The sequence below is a fragment of the Heterocephalus glaber genome, unplaced genomic scaffold (genome assembly GCF_053883595.1).
Source record: "Heterocephalus glaber isolate CG9 unplaced genomic scaffold, H.glaber_assembly_v1.0 deba00001781, whole genome shotgun sequence".
NCBI classification, from domain to species: domain Eukaryota; kingdom Metazoa; phylum Chordata; class Mammalia; order Rodentia; family Bathyergidae; genus Heterocephalus; species Heterocephalus glaber.
Genome location: NW_028258467.1, coordinates 5,630,195 through 5,645,167, shown reverse-complemented (window position 1 = coordinate 5,645,167; position 14,973 = coordinate 5,630,195). Strand labels below are relative to the sequence as shown.

Here is a 14,973-nt window from a genome sequence, read left to right as displayed (position 1 = left end):
GTGCCACTGAGCTAAATCCCTGGCCCTTGCTCTTTCCCTTTCTGAAGTTGCCCCACCACCATCACACAGAAGGTGCTGTGTCCCAGAACCACTCCGCAGCTCCACACTCTGGGCCATGCAGAGTACCAGAGGACACCAGGTGGTTTCCACTATTTTGTTTTTCCTAGAAGTGTTTCATGCATCTCAGCCCCACATACAAGGATCCCTAGAGCAGACTGCTAGCAGAGATCAGCTGGGTTCCAGGACACTCACATTTCCAATCCTGATACACTCTGGTGTCTTCCATTCAGAAATCCAACTCACAACCTTTAGCACCTCCTCTGCCCCCTCCACCCTCCCTGTCTTGAGGCTTCTTTGGGTCTTTGAGACAAAGGACACTCTCCAGGGTCTAGGAGGCTAGGGGTGACACTGTCATGTGCACAGACAGGGGAGACCCTGCCCTTGTCATCAGACTGTGGGAAAGAGCTCAGGAAAGAAGCCCCAGCCACGGAGGCTGCTTTCAAGCAGACCGGGCTCTTCTCTCACAGTTGAACACACCCCTTTGTCTAAGCCTCCATTTCTTTGCTAGGAGAAATGGAAAGGGGGCCAGGGAAGGATCAGAGAGTCACCAGCCCTCTAACTCAGGACAGAACATTTCCAGCTGGCAAGAGTCTATGTTCCCAGGCATGGCATCCTAGCCTAGGTCTCCTTGCTTCTTTATCCAAGTGATTTTAGTTCTGGCATTACTAGAGTCAGTAAACTGGGAGGGGAAACAGGCCTCATGCCACATCTGAAGAAGGGGGGAATGTGGCATTTCTACTGCCACCCAGTCCCTGGGGGTCTGGAGCACAATCCAGGGGTAGCTACAACTGGCTGGCTGACCATCCTCCACTTTCCAGCTCTTTTGGAGGCAGTAGGACCCTCGCCCCAATATCCATCTCATGCAGGACATAGAGCAGCACAGCTGGGTGGGCTGCTGAGTATGGGGGAGGTGGGCCATTCACCTGTATCAGCCCCATCTGATCCTGCCCCTCACCCCTTTTGTGGGTAGCCCCAAGGCACCTCCCCAGAACCTGAGGCTCCTCCCATGTAGCTGAGCACAAGAATATCTCAGAAATCATAGGAGCCCCTATCCAACTGTCAGTGTGGCACCACACAGGAGTCTCAATGAGGGCATCAGACCCAAGTGTCATACTACCTCAGGCTTCAGCAGGGCAACACATTCATCCCAGGGTTCATGGGGTATAAGGCAAGGGGAGAGGGGCTCACACTGGTCACTCTAAATACTCCTGTAACTTTGAATTAGCTTAAGTACATACCCCCGTGCATTGCTTTGTGTCACTAAAAAGAGTAGCTAAGCATGGTACCACACGCCTGCAAGCCTAGCTACTCAGGAGACTGAGACAGGAGGATACCAAGTTCAAGAAGGCCAGCCTGGGCAACTTACAGAGACCCTGTCTCAAAACTAAAAAAATAAAAAGGACTGGAAAGAGGGCCGGGGCTTTAGCTCAGTGGTTCCACCACCTGCCTCGAGCTCCTGAGTTTGATTCCCAGTACCAAAACAAAAGGACTAGGAGGTAGCTCAGAGCTCCATGAGCTTAATCCCCATTACCCACCCCCAAAAAAGTAACTGAGTGCTGAGTGCTGAGTGTTTGTGAGCCACAAGACCATCTAGAAAAAGGCCCCTGCAAGGGGCCGGGGATTTAGCTCAGTGGTTTCACCACCTGCTGTGCAAGCCCAAGGACCCAAGTTTGATCCCCAGTACCTAAAAAAAAGGCCCCTGCTTCCTCTTGACGACTGCCCATGGAGAGGGAGCCCAGGACCCAAGTCCAAGGGGGGAAGGACTCACCTGGTAGAATGCTGCTGAGGAAGGCCCTCTGTGGTGCCTCTGTCAGCAGCTGGCTTTGAGCACTCACATATGCCTTTTATGAGCACTTGCATGTGTGAGGAGATGTGCGTGGGTGACACCAGCCCCAGGGGAGAAGCCACTCTCATTCCCAGCTGAGGAAACTGAGGCACAAGCTGATGACATGCCCTAAGTTACTCAGCAGGTACAGGACAGGGTAGTACTCGAAGCCCCCGCTCTCAGCCCCTATCCTATGCCCAGATCCAAACCTGGCCTCGAAAGGGTCTTCTTCAAGGTAGGAAAGACTCAGGCATATCTCTGCTTGTCCACAAGGCCACTTGTGTAGGGACGGGTCTTAGAGGCTTGGTAACCCTGCCACAGTTGTGCTTAAGGTACAGGCTACAAACTTCTGGAGATAGTAGAAGCCTCATTTCAAGTAAAATCTCCCAAAGCTCAAATGTATTTCTATGACATAATAAAAAATATATATTTGGTCTCTGCCCACAGTTCCAGGCACTGAGATCCCAAACCCTTTCAATTTCCTGGGTGATACAAACAGATCCGTTCTAAGGAGGTAACCCTGGTGAGCTCCTAAAGAGGACTGGTTACCAGAAAGACCAAGTTGTGATCACAAGCTTGGAACTTTAACACCATCCCCCAGGAAGGGAAGAAGGGTTGCAGACTGAGTTAATAATTGATGTGGCCTACATGAGAAAATCTTATACAAACCCAAAGGGTAGTGGAGGAACACATGCTTGATACATGTAAGGACCTGAGTCTAATCCCCGGCAAAGAAAGAAGGAAAGGAGGGAAGGAGGGAAGGAGGGAAGGAGGGAAGGAGGGAAGGAGGGAAGGAAGGAGGGAGGGAGGGAGGGAGGGAGGGAGGGAGGGAGAAAGGAAGGAAGGAAGGAAGGAAGGAAGGAAGGAAGGAAGGAAGGAAGGAAGGAAGGAAGGGAAGGGAAGGAAAGGAGAAGAGTAGAGAAGAAAAGAGAAAAGTTAAGAGCAGAGAAGAAACAAAGAAATTTTTCTTATGTTTAATAATACAGATGGGCCAGGTTATGGTGGTATACATCTATAATCCCAGCACTAAGGAGCCTGAGGCAGAAGGTTCACAAATTCAAACCCAGCCTGGGTTCTGCAAGTTCAAGGAGGGCTAAACTACACAGGGAGACCATATCTTAAAAAAAAGAAAGATGGAAATCTCACAAATGGGGCCTGAGCCCCAGTGCCTGAGTTGTCAAGTTGTGCCAGGGACTCACACTGCCATGCCATTCAGGAATTCCTCCACTGCCTGGCAGTAGATGGTGATGGCCACGCGGGCATCAGCGTCAAAGGTGAATTCCAGGCTGTAGAGTACCCGGGGTTTCTCGCTGCCCTCAATGGGGCTGTCAGCATCATCTTTGTACCTACCCAAGGGTACAGAGGAGGCAAAAGTCAGAGGCCATGGCATAACAGCAAGCCCACATGCATGGCCACAGGCCTTAGACTCACCTGCTTGGACACATTTCTTCTAGCAAATGTAGAGGCCCACTCCCTGTTTGGACATAAAGCCAACGATCCAGGTCTGCTTCCCCTTCTTCCTCTTGGCTTAAAGGTAGCCCAGATGCCTTGAGTCATACAGTTTTAAAGCAGTTTCTCAACCTACTGACATCTGGGGCTTAGATCATTCCTGGCTATGAGGTCTCCTGGGCTTGCAGAAAGTTGAGCAGCCTCCCTGACCTCGGCCAGTTGTCTCCAGACATTGCCCAGTGTCTCTGAGGCACAATCACCCAGGTGAGAACCCCTGGCTTAAAGGATCAAGTTCCTGTTTATGGCCTCAGATGCCACACAAGAAAGCAGAGACTGAGTCCACTCAATACTCCCTCCACTTCCCAAGCATCACACTGGAGCCTCTACCCCCTACAGGGCCTCAGGCACTCCAGACCACAGTCTGGAGACCCCAGCAAGACAGGACAAAGAGTTACCTTACAAGTCGGAGGGAGTCTTTACGGATATTCACCAGGCTTCTCAGAGTCTTCACAGGCTCATGGGGGGCAGGAGTGACATAGGGAAACTGGAAGGGAAAAACCCACAGTGATCCCATGTGAGTCCCTGGGGACTAGGAGAGGAGAGGAAACAGGAATCACAGTGGTCCCAGGCCCCTAAGGACAGGCATTCTCGATCTCCACATGAGGGGCTGTGTTGGACACTAGGTGTGCGATTTGCATTACTCTCATTTGCACTGAAAGAAACTATGTTCATGCAGCAAGCACATAGGCTGGGACTGGGGCCATCCCAAGTGATCTGGCCACTGAGCCACCATCCCCAATTGCAGAAAGAACCTTCAGCAACACATCCAGACCAGAGAGATCCCTGAGGGAAGTGGCCGAGGTCGGGTCTCAGGCTCTGCTCCTGGTGGTGGGACAAGCTCTCACTGCTGCTGGTGGACAGGGAAAGATCCATACCCCACCACTTCGCCCACAGGGGCCTGCACCCTTACTTCTAGCTCTGTTCTCAAGCCAGCCTGGAAACCCCTGTTTACCTTCAGATTCATGGCCTCTTGAAGCCTGGCACAGGCTGCTCCAGCCCTACTGATTTCCTGCTCATCCTAGAGGCTCCTCCCCATCCTACCACAGCTCAGCTCAGCCACAACCGTACTAACCATCCATTCAATGTTTTCCTCTTTACGGTCTGCAACACACACACACACACACACACACACACACACACACACACACAGAAACAGGGGCAAGGTCTGACTTCTGCCGCCAGCCCCAAAGAGTCACAGGAAGTGACAAGTGTGTATGGAATGAACAGATATCTATGCTTGCACATCCACTTCTGGCAACTAGTGAAAAACATCTACCAGTCATTTTCATTTCTCGTATAGGTCACCTCTCATGCCCACTATTTTATAGGATGGGGACGTTCTTTCTGCTTTTTAAAGAAAGTTATCCAAGAGGCCTGGAATCAATACGTCTTTCTGCAGCATGGTCGCACCAGTTCATTGATGGCTGCTCTGTCTTTCAATGACCCACTCCAACTCATGTGCCCATGTCCAGCTTTGCTCAGTTGCAGTCCTGCCAGGAGCTCTGCCCTTTTGGGGGTGGTGACTCACTGCTTGCACATCCTCATAACTGGACACCAGCAGGGCCTCCCAACCCCGAAGCCACCAGCCAGCCCCACGGAGACCCACCTGGACAGGGCGACTGCCCAGGAAGTTCAGATCCATGTTCTCTCCAAAGAGGTAACCTTCAGGGTGGGGGGTATCAAATTTCTCACCTCCCATGAAAAAGTGTGAAGCAAAGTAGTTTCCTGTTTAAGAAAGGAAACACAGTTGTAAATTATGAGGCTTAGGAACATGTGATGGCCAAGAACCCAGTCCCTTAAAAAGGCTCCATTCTGAGAGAAAGTAGCATGGGCTAGGCCTGTGGGCTGTGCCTGACTCTGCTCCAGCCATCCTGGCTTCGGCCCTTCCATGGCAGCCCCCTAGCCTTTGCATACCACCAGCCTAAACACCCTGGCCTCTCCTGTTCACAGACAGCCAGTTCTCAATTCCAACGTCATTTTCTTCTGTAGTTGGCTGGGTTCTGTCCCCCAGGAAGACAAATCAAAGTCCTACTCCCATATCTGTGCATGTGACCTTATTTGGATATATGGATTTGGTTTGGTTTTTTCCCACTGCTGATGACTGAACCCAGGGCCTCACACTTGCTAGCAAGCACTCTATCACTGTGCTACATCCCTGGCCCTTTCTTAAGTTTTAAATCTTGAGACAGTGTCTTGCTAATTCGATAAGCTGCCCGGGCCAGACTCAAACTTATAATCCTCCTACCTCGGTGTCTCAGAACGCTAGGATCGCAGGTGTGCATCACCACACCTGGACAGAAATAGGGCCTCTGTAGATGTGATCAAGCTGAGATCCTGTTTCCAAGGGAGAGTGATCATCTAGGTCCATGCTGCTGGGCAGCTGAAGTAAGATGAAGTATGGGAATGGACCATTGGATATAGCAATATGGCAGCAACCTCTCATTAGAACAGCCCTGAAATCCTAGAATTATCCTTTTAGTTTGTATGTGTTATTACACTCGGTAACCTTCCTCACTGTTGAGACACAATGTCCAACACCCATAACTTAAAGGAGAAAAGCTTTATTTTGGCTCAGTTTATAGAGGTTTCAGTCCACAGTGAGCTGGCCCTAATGCATGGTGGAAAGGCCTGGGCAGAAGAAAGCTGCTCTCACCTCACGACATTCAAGAAGCAGAGCGTGAAGAAGGAGCCAGAAGGGAGATACAGTATACCCTTCCAGGCCTCGCCTCCTCACAGCAAGTTAGCTATAGCATCTAATGATCCAATCACTTTTCAAAAGCCTGATCTTTCAGTGCACAATGGTTTGGGGAGGCCTATACAGTGCAGATCCTGCCAACCTCACTTGAAACTTTTTTTTTTTTCCTGGTAGTGGGGATCAAACTCAGGACCTTGCGCTTTTGAGGCAAGCAGCAGAACCACTGAGCTAAATCCCTGGCCCTAGAGCTTTATACTTGCTGCTTCCTCTGCTTATTAAGTATAGGGAAGGAACAGGGAAAGGGGACATTACTAGAACCTCTGCAGTAAGTCCTAGTCTCCTGCGAGCCACAACAGCACAAGGCAAATTGACCTACTATACAAAAAGGGTAGAAAAAAATGAGACCTTGAGAAGAAGCTGAGCTTTCGGCCTGATCAATGCTGCTCTGGGGAACAAAGACAAAAGCCCCCAAACCTGCCACCTTTTATTCAGTACATCAGAGACAAAAATGCAACAAATGACTCAGGACAGAGAGTTCAGAAACACAGGAGAAACAAATGTAACAAATGACTCAGGACAGACAGTTCAGTACATCCGGAGAAACAAATGTAACAAATGACTGGAGATAGCAAAAATACTAGAACAACTAGGAACTATGCAGATGAAGATTTTGTTCCTCCCAGGATGTCTTCAGCAGGTACAATCTTGTTCTGGAGCATCACAGCATCACTGGACCATTGAAGTCCCACTGTGACTAGAGGCCAAAACGGAAGCCATGTTTCAAAATCCCATAGCTGGCCTGTAGGCAGGAGAACTAGGCCTAATCAAATGATTTTTCCCCAAAATTATGTAGAGTTGTTCTTGACAACGAAGTTGTTCCCCACAGGCTCTGCCTTAATTCTCCACCTCGCATCCCTTGCCAGCAATACTTTTTCTGACTACTCCTTTTAAATCTGTGATTTCCATCCCCAATCTGCTTGCTGAGAAACCTTCCCCCTCTCCTACCTGTTTTATTTTCTCCATAGCACTCTCAGTCCAAGGAACCACATCCTGGAGGCTCCAAAGTCTTTGTGTAGTTTTAAACTTCCATAACTTCAGAGGAACAAATGCTACAAACTAAAGACTCTGGGCTAAGCGGTAATAAGTATTACTGCAAACATGCACCAATAAAAATCTTTAAAAATTAAAAAAAATCTATTGTTGTGTATAATATGCACTAAAAAAAAAAAACGTAACAGGCAGGCCAGATACAGGTGCACACACCTGTAATCCCAGCACTGGGGAAGCTGAGACAGGAGGATCACAAGTTTCAGTCTGGCCTGAACAACTTAGCAAAATCCTGTTTCAAAATTAAAAATAAATAAGAAAGGGCTGGGGATGTAGCTCAGTGGTAGAGCATCCCAGGGTTCAATTCCCAGAGCACCATGCACACAAGAAAAAGGTAGTAAGTGATTATTACTTATCTTTTTGCTTTATTCATGTTTTATACAAGTTTTCTACAACAGACATATGAAATATGATCTAAACATGGTTAATGTCTAAAAATTTTTAAAAACTTTATCGTAGGAAAACACATATTGCCATTAATCCCCTTCAAAATATCCTTCTTGCTTCAAAAACACTTATCCCACAGGGTGTGGTGATGCACACCTATAATCCCAGCACTTGGGAGGCTGAGGCAGGAGTTTGAGGCCAGCCTGGGTTACATACCAAGACCCTGCCTCAAAAAGGTGGTGGTGGGGGGGTGACCAGGGATGTAGCTCAGCGCCACAGCGCCTCCCTGGCAAGCACTAGGTCCTGAATTCAATCCCCAGTACCAAAAACAAAACAAACACAAAACAAGGGCCTGGGATGTAGCTCAGAAGCAACAGTGCCTGCCTGGCAAGCTCGAGGCCCTGAGTACAATTCCCAGTAGACACACACACACACACACACACACACACACACACACACAAAACCCCACTAATCCCATCATTCTTGCCACTTTCTGAAGCAGTGCTGAAAGTCCTCCTTCGTGAGTGTCTGTTATGCTGTCATGGCTGTCTCAAGGTCCCAAATGGATTAAAAACATTTTTGGTAATTTCTATTAAATAAACACATTACAGTGTGTCCTCATCTACCTTACTCACCAGATCTAGCACCGCGTAACATTTAGCTCTTCCTCAAAGTCAAAATTACTATGAAAGATAAATATTTTGGTTTGGTTTTGTTTCGTTTTTTGGTATTGGGGATCAAACTCAGGAGCTAAATCCCTGGCCCAAAAGATAAATGTGGTTTTTTTTTTTTGGTACCGGGGATCAAACTTGGGTCCCTGCATTTGCGCAGCAGGTGGCGGAACCGCTGAGCCAAATCCCCAGCCCCAAGATAAATGTTTTTAATCAGTTCAAGACATCAAGGCAGCCACAACAGTGCAATAAAGACATTCATGAAAGAAGACTTCCAGAACTGCTTCAAAAAGTGGCACCAAGTTGGGCATGGTGATGTACTCTATGATCCCACAACACTTGAGAGCCTGAGGCAGAAAGATCACCACCACAAGTTCAAGGCTGAACTATATAGGAAGACCCTGTCTCAAAAAACTTAAAAAAAAAAAGTAGGGCTGGGGATTTAGCTCATTGGCACTGAACCCACCTCAAAACCCCAAGGTCCTGAGTTCAATCCCCAGTATGGGGGGGGGCAGATACGTGGCAATAACCAGACAAGTGTGTTCGAAGTAAAGGGGCATCTAGGGTGGGGTGGGGGCTTAACAGCAATGTGTCTTTTAGTATAATTTTATTTATTTAAACACACACCAGCCAGGGATTTAACTCAGTGGTTCCACCACCTGCCTCACAACCGCAAGAACCCGAGTTCGATCCCCAGTACCAAAAAAAATAAAAAAATAAACACACTATATTTCTTGATCAGCCTTGTAATATGACCTGTCAAATTATTTTTAAAAGATCTAATACATGGGACAGGATGTTTGTCACAAGAGTGATTACAGGACAAAACCGTCCCAGCGCTCTGGGAGGCCAAGGAAGGAATATCACATGTTCACACCCGGCATTTAGCTCAGTGGTTCCACTGCCTGCCTCGCAAGCACAAGGTCCCAAGTTCGATCACCAAAAAAAAAAAAAAAAGAAAAGAAACACATTCAAGCCCAGCCTGGGCAACTTAATGGGACCATGTATCAAAATTAAATAATTAACAAAGGGCTGGCTGCCAGGGATGTAGCTCAGTGGCACAGCGCCTCCCTGGCAAGTACAAGGCCGAGTGTGATTTCCAGTACCAAGGGGAGGGGGGTGGCTGGTGATGTAACTCAGAGTTCAAAACTCAGTACTGAGGGGCAGAGGGACCTAGAACTATCTTCTACAATGGCAGAATGGAGACAGTCACATAGCTCAATACACTAAAACGCATCAAGCTGCACTTTTTACAAAGATGAATGGGCCAGGCATGGTGGTGGTTCACACTTACAATCCTGGGAGGGGCCGCGCCTGAGACAGGAGGACTGCCAAGAGTTGAAAACCAAACTGGGCTACACAGTGAGTTCAAGGCCAGCTGAACTACATAGTGAGACCCTGTCACAAAAAAAAACAAATACAAGAAAAAGATGAATCAAATTGGACGTGAACACTGTACTATCTCAATAAAACTGTTGGCCAGGGATTTAGCTCAGTGGTGCTGCCGCCTGCCTCGCAAGCTCAAGGTCCCGAGTTTGATCCCCAGTACCAAAAAAAACAAAAATGTTAACAGGAAGGACTCAAATTAGCTGATACATTATCCCCTCCCACCACCAGCCACCGTACTGAGGATCGAACTCAGGGTCTTCACACTGAGCTACATCCCCGGCCAGCCCTCTCATTTTTTTGAGACATGGTCTCCTTAAGTCATTAAGATGCCCAGGAAGGGCTTGAATTTATGATCCTCCTGCCTCAGCCTCCCAGAGCACTGGGATTACAGGCAGATGCCGCCATGTCCAGCTTCAATATTTTTTATACTAGATCTTTATGTGAATTTTTGGCAAGTAATTTGGAACTAGATGCTACTCTCATATTAAAATCTTATTAATTCTCATTTACTTATTTATGGAATCAAGATTTCTTAGATTAAAAAAATAGATGTTGAATTGATACTCGTGTAGAATTGTTGCTGAAATGTCCATCCTTCTAGCAAGAGGTCATACTTGACTGTTAGAAGGAGAATTACCAGGAAAAAAAAAAAGGAGAATTACCTGGGAAAAAAGTAGCCCATTCACTTCAGAGATATATTTTATATACTTTGTTATTTTTATTTTGTTATTGATAAAATATTTGTGTAGCTTGATCAGCTGGGAATTTTTTTTTTTTTTGGCAGCACCAGCGATTGAACTCAGAACCTTGCCCTTGCGAGGCAGGCGCAGTACCACTGAGCTACATCCCCAGCCCAATCAACTGGGAATTTGTAATAACCATTCAAACCACAAGATAACTTTTCACTTACAGCACTATGGTGATGAATTTTTTTCAAATTCTTATTACAAGTTAAGTACATATTTTGGTTATAGATACACAGAAAGTGATTAACAAAAGATTTCCAAGTGTAAAAGCCTAGAAACAAGTCAAACAATCATGGATAGGGGAAACGGACGCTGACAGTGGCCCAGCCAGGAGTGAAGCAGGACTCCGCACATCCCCACGGAGCTGACCCAGGACACGGAGTAATGCAGCTGATGATGCTGATGAGGAAGAGGAACACATGCCACTGAGCAGTGCCGGAGTTTACAGAGGGACACCCATGCACACACAGGAAAAAACATGAGGAGACACCCAGGTCTCCAATGGGATAGGAGGGACCTGGCCTGGCGAGACATGTTGGGATGTCAGGGAAGCTGCTTTTTCTTTTTCCTCAAAAAAAAGGGTAAAACAAGCAAGGTGTAATGACACACACCTGTAATCCCAGCTACTCAGTAGGCTGAGGCATGAGGATCACAAGTTCAAGGTCAGCGTGAGGATGAGGCCCAGTGGTAGGGCATATAGAGAGGAAGGTACAGTGGTGGGAACTGTGAAGAGCGCTTGCCTAACGTGAGCCAGGCCCTGGGTTCAATTCCCAGGAACCCAAAAAAGAAAAGAAAGAGATGTACAAATATGAAGTGTTAACTGTGAATTATGAACAGTGGATGCTTGTTACATTACTCTGATACATGTATTTTGTGTGTGTGCGCGTGTGTATTTGTGGTACTGGATATTGAACTTAGGGCCCTGTCCTGAGCCACATTCCTCATTCATCTTATTTTTTTTATATTGAGACAGGGTCTCCCAAAATTGCTTACATTGAACTCAGACTTGCACTCCTCCTGCCTATCTGCCTAAGCCATAGTGCAGGAGTTAAGAGGCATGAGCCACCACACCCAACTCTATGGGGTTTTTTCGTACCAGGGATCCAACTCAGGACCTTACACTTTCGACGCAGGTGGCAGAACCACTGAGCTAAATCCCTGGCCCCTATGTATTTTTTAAATGTTCGATATTTTATTTCATTTTCCCTTTTTTTTGGCACTGGGGATTGAACCCAAAGCCTTCACCCTGCGCTACATCCCAGACCTTTTTATATTTTATTTTGAGACAGGGTCTCACTAAGTCCCCAAGTTACCCAGGCTCGTCATGCGCCTACCAGAAAGCCTCCCAGAAAGCTGGAGTTATAGTGTGGACCACTATGGCAGGCTAAATGTTTACCATTTTTTAAAAAGAAAACAATTTTTTTCTTTTAAAAAATATTTTAATTAAAAAAATTTTTACCAGTACATGTCTGCAGTATATAATGATTTACATTCACTGAGATAAATTGGTACATGTACATAACATATCTTAATTCTTTTCTCCCCCTTCCTCATCATCCACATTTTTTTTTTTTGGGTGCCAGAGATCGAACTTGGGTCATTGCGCTTGCGCAGCAGGCGGCGAAACCACTGAGCTAAATTCCCAGCCTATCATCCATATTTTTAATTTTCTTTTTGTCAGCATTAATTTGTCCTTATCAAGTTAATTATAATAAGCACAGATTAAGAGGCAGAAAACATATGTATATGTATGCACACAGTTTTACATGTATATTGTGCTTGTATGTGCATGTGTGTATGTCCACATGTGTAGACGGTGTACATGTTGTATGTACCTATATGTGCATGCACACACCTCAGGACAAAGAGGCAAAGCTGCCAGAAGGGGATGATAAAAAGGAGCATTAGATAGAAGAAAATCATGAAGACGAAAAGAGAACAAACAACAGCCACATCCACTGGGCTCTTCCTCCACATCCACAGAGGTCAAAGCCTGACCAGTCTCCCCAGTGACCCCACGTGAGAGAGGCAGCACTGCCCCCGCTTCCCATTCAGAAAACTGAGCTCAAGGGTCACCAACCTTGTAAACAGTGAAGCTGGGGCTCAAACCTATGGACTCCAAAGCCCATTGTGTGTCTTCATCCCCACTTTGTGCACTTCCCCTTCCACAGCTCGGGAGACAGTGGTCAGTGCTGTCACTGCCAGTCGCAATGGGGAGCTGTTCACTACAAAGAGCCACATGCAAAGGCCCTCCCCATCAGAGCAAATGAAAGTCCTGTGGCCACATCAGAAGGCCCATGTTGGCCTGAAAATTCTAGTTATGTGTGCCAATACGTGCCATGACTTCAGAGGGCAGACCTCAAACATTACAGTTAGAACAAATGCCTCCATCTCCCCTAGCTTACTGTCAGTAGCCAAGGGCCACTTGAACTCACCTCCTCTCTGCTCAAGAGTCAGCCTCTGTCCAACTCATAGGTGTCCAAGTGGCAACAGGGAGAACGGCTAGAGATGAAGCCTAAGGGCTTTTTTCCACAGGAGACACCGTTCTCTCACACACACATCAGAGGGAAAAAGACATGCTTATCATCTCTACAGATGAGAAAAGTCAAAGCCATAAGGTCGTGGGCCACTAGCACAGGGACTTCCAGTAGAAGGGGAAGGCACAGTCCCTCTGCATAACCCAGAGAATATGAGCAGATTCTGGGGATCCCTGTTGTTCTACCTGCTCTACCGTGTCAGGCTATACACACGTAAACAATAACGAGTGTTCACAACAGGAGGTAGAAATATTCCAAAGCACTTAAAGAAACAGTCTTGCCAAAGGACTGAGACATGTAGACATAGAGAGATCGCCAAGGAGTGAGGGAGAGGCGAAGCACAACATGGGTGAGGTGATGCACACCTCAGTCCCAGCACACAGGAGGCTGAGGCAGATTGTTTGCACCTGGGAGCTCCAGACTAGCCTGGACAATAATTGACCTGTCTCAAAAAAATAAAAGTAAAGTACAGATCAATCTTGAGACAGCTAAATAAAAATATACAGGGCTGGGGATTTAGCTCAGTGGTTCCACCACCTGCCTCACAAGCGCAAGGTCCCAAGTTCGATCTCCGGTACCAAAACACACACACTCACACACACACACACATGCACACACACACACATACACACACACAGGAGGTCCACAGTAGATGCAAGTAAACCAGTTGGGACTCTCAGACAAGGGCAGGGAGAGGACTGGAGAGTGTTAAATGGGGCCTCAATGATTTCCCTAAAACCATCTGTACCATCTGACTCTCAACTATACCCTCAGCTTTTAAAAACCCAGTTTATCACTGGTCATTCGAGAGATGCAGATGAAAACAACACTGAGATTCCACCTCACCCCACAAAGAATGGCTGCTATCCAGAAATCAACCAAAAACAAATGCTGCCGGGGTGTGGGGAGAGAAAGAAACCCTTCTCCATTGTTGGTGGGAATATAGACTAGTGCAACCACTGTGGAAATCAGTACAGAGATACCTCAAAAAACTAGGACTACAGGTCCCATTTGACCCAGCTATTCCCCTATTGGGTATCTTCCCCCCAAAATTAAAAGAATCATACCACAGTGATATATGTGCACCTATGTTTATAGTGGCATGGTTTGTAATAGCTAAAGCTTGGACACAGCCCAAGTGCCCATCGACTGGAAAATGGATAAAGAAGATGTGGGTTTTTTAATAAAATGGAGTACTACTCAGCCATAAAGAATGTGAAACTAGAGCACCCAGAAGGAAGCTCCCCCACCACCATCCCAGGCTCCTAGGGCAGAGAAGGTGAGCCGGTCCCAGAACCCAGAAGGAAGCTCCCCTGCCGCCATCCCAAGCTCCTAGGGCAGGGAAGCTGAGCTGATCCCAGCACCCGGAAGGAAGTTCCCCAGCCGCCATCCCAAGCTCCTAGGGCAGGGAAGCTGAGCCGGCCCCAGCACCTGGAAGGAAGCTCCCCTCATCGCCATCCCAATCTCCCAGGGCAGAGGTGAGCCACTCCGGCGCCAGAAGCACCCTCCCCCCTACCCCCGTGGAAATGAGAAGACATGTAAACAAACCTCAAAAACAGACTTCTGGATCACCTACAGCAACCCCAAAGGGAAACGAGATGAAACAATCTGATACTCAACCACCTGGACTCTCTGAACTTGCAACAAAAGAGGATCTGGGAAAAATGAAATCAGAAATAATTACTCAGATAACAGGAAAGATTTTGCTCAAGGTGCAAGACATGATTAATAAATCTAGAGACGACACAGATAAAAAATAGAGGATCTGAGGAACATGATGGAATCCCAACACAGGAAACAAATGGAATCCATAAAACAGATGCAAACAGATTTCCAGGAGATTAAAAACTCCATTGAGGGCCAGGAATTTAGCTCAGTGGTTCCACTGCCTGCCCTTGCAAGTGGAAGGACCTGGGTTCGATCCCCAGTACTACCAAAAAATAAAAATAAATTAAAAAATAAATAAATAAAAAACTCCATCGAAAGTCTGCACAGCAGAATGAACCAGTGTGAGGATAGAATTTCACATATAGAAGATAAGATTGCA

The 14,973-nt window shown here is 47.0% G+C and overlaps 1 protein-coding gene across 6 annotated transcripts in view; it reads right to left on the bottom strand.

The window, feature by feature from the left end:
• Nucleotides 1–14,973, bottom strand: part of Mgrn1 (mahogunin ring finger 1) — a 53,727-nt gene that overhangs the window by 23,755 nt on the left and 14,999 nt on the right. For 4 of the 6 annotated variants that reach the window (XM_087202697.1, XM_021244468.2, XM_004864809.4 and 1 more), the window contains exons 2-4: nt 5,001–5,119; nt 3,790–3,878; nt 3,085–3,231 (exon numbers count right to left, since the gene is read on the bottom strand). In XM_087202697.1, coding sequence (XP_087058823.1) covers nt 3,085–3,231; nt 3,790–3,878; nt 5,001–5,119 — 355 coding nt within the window. Of the gene's footprint in view, nt 1–3,084; nt 3,232–3,789; nt 3,879–5,000; nt 5,120–9,548; nt 9,653–14,973 lie in introns of all 6 variants that reach the window. The other 2 variants (XM_087202699.1, XM_087202698.1) reach the window with 1 other exon arrangement.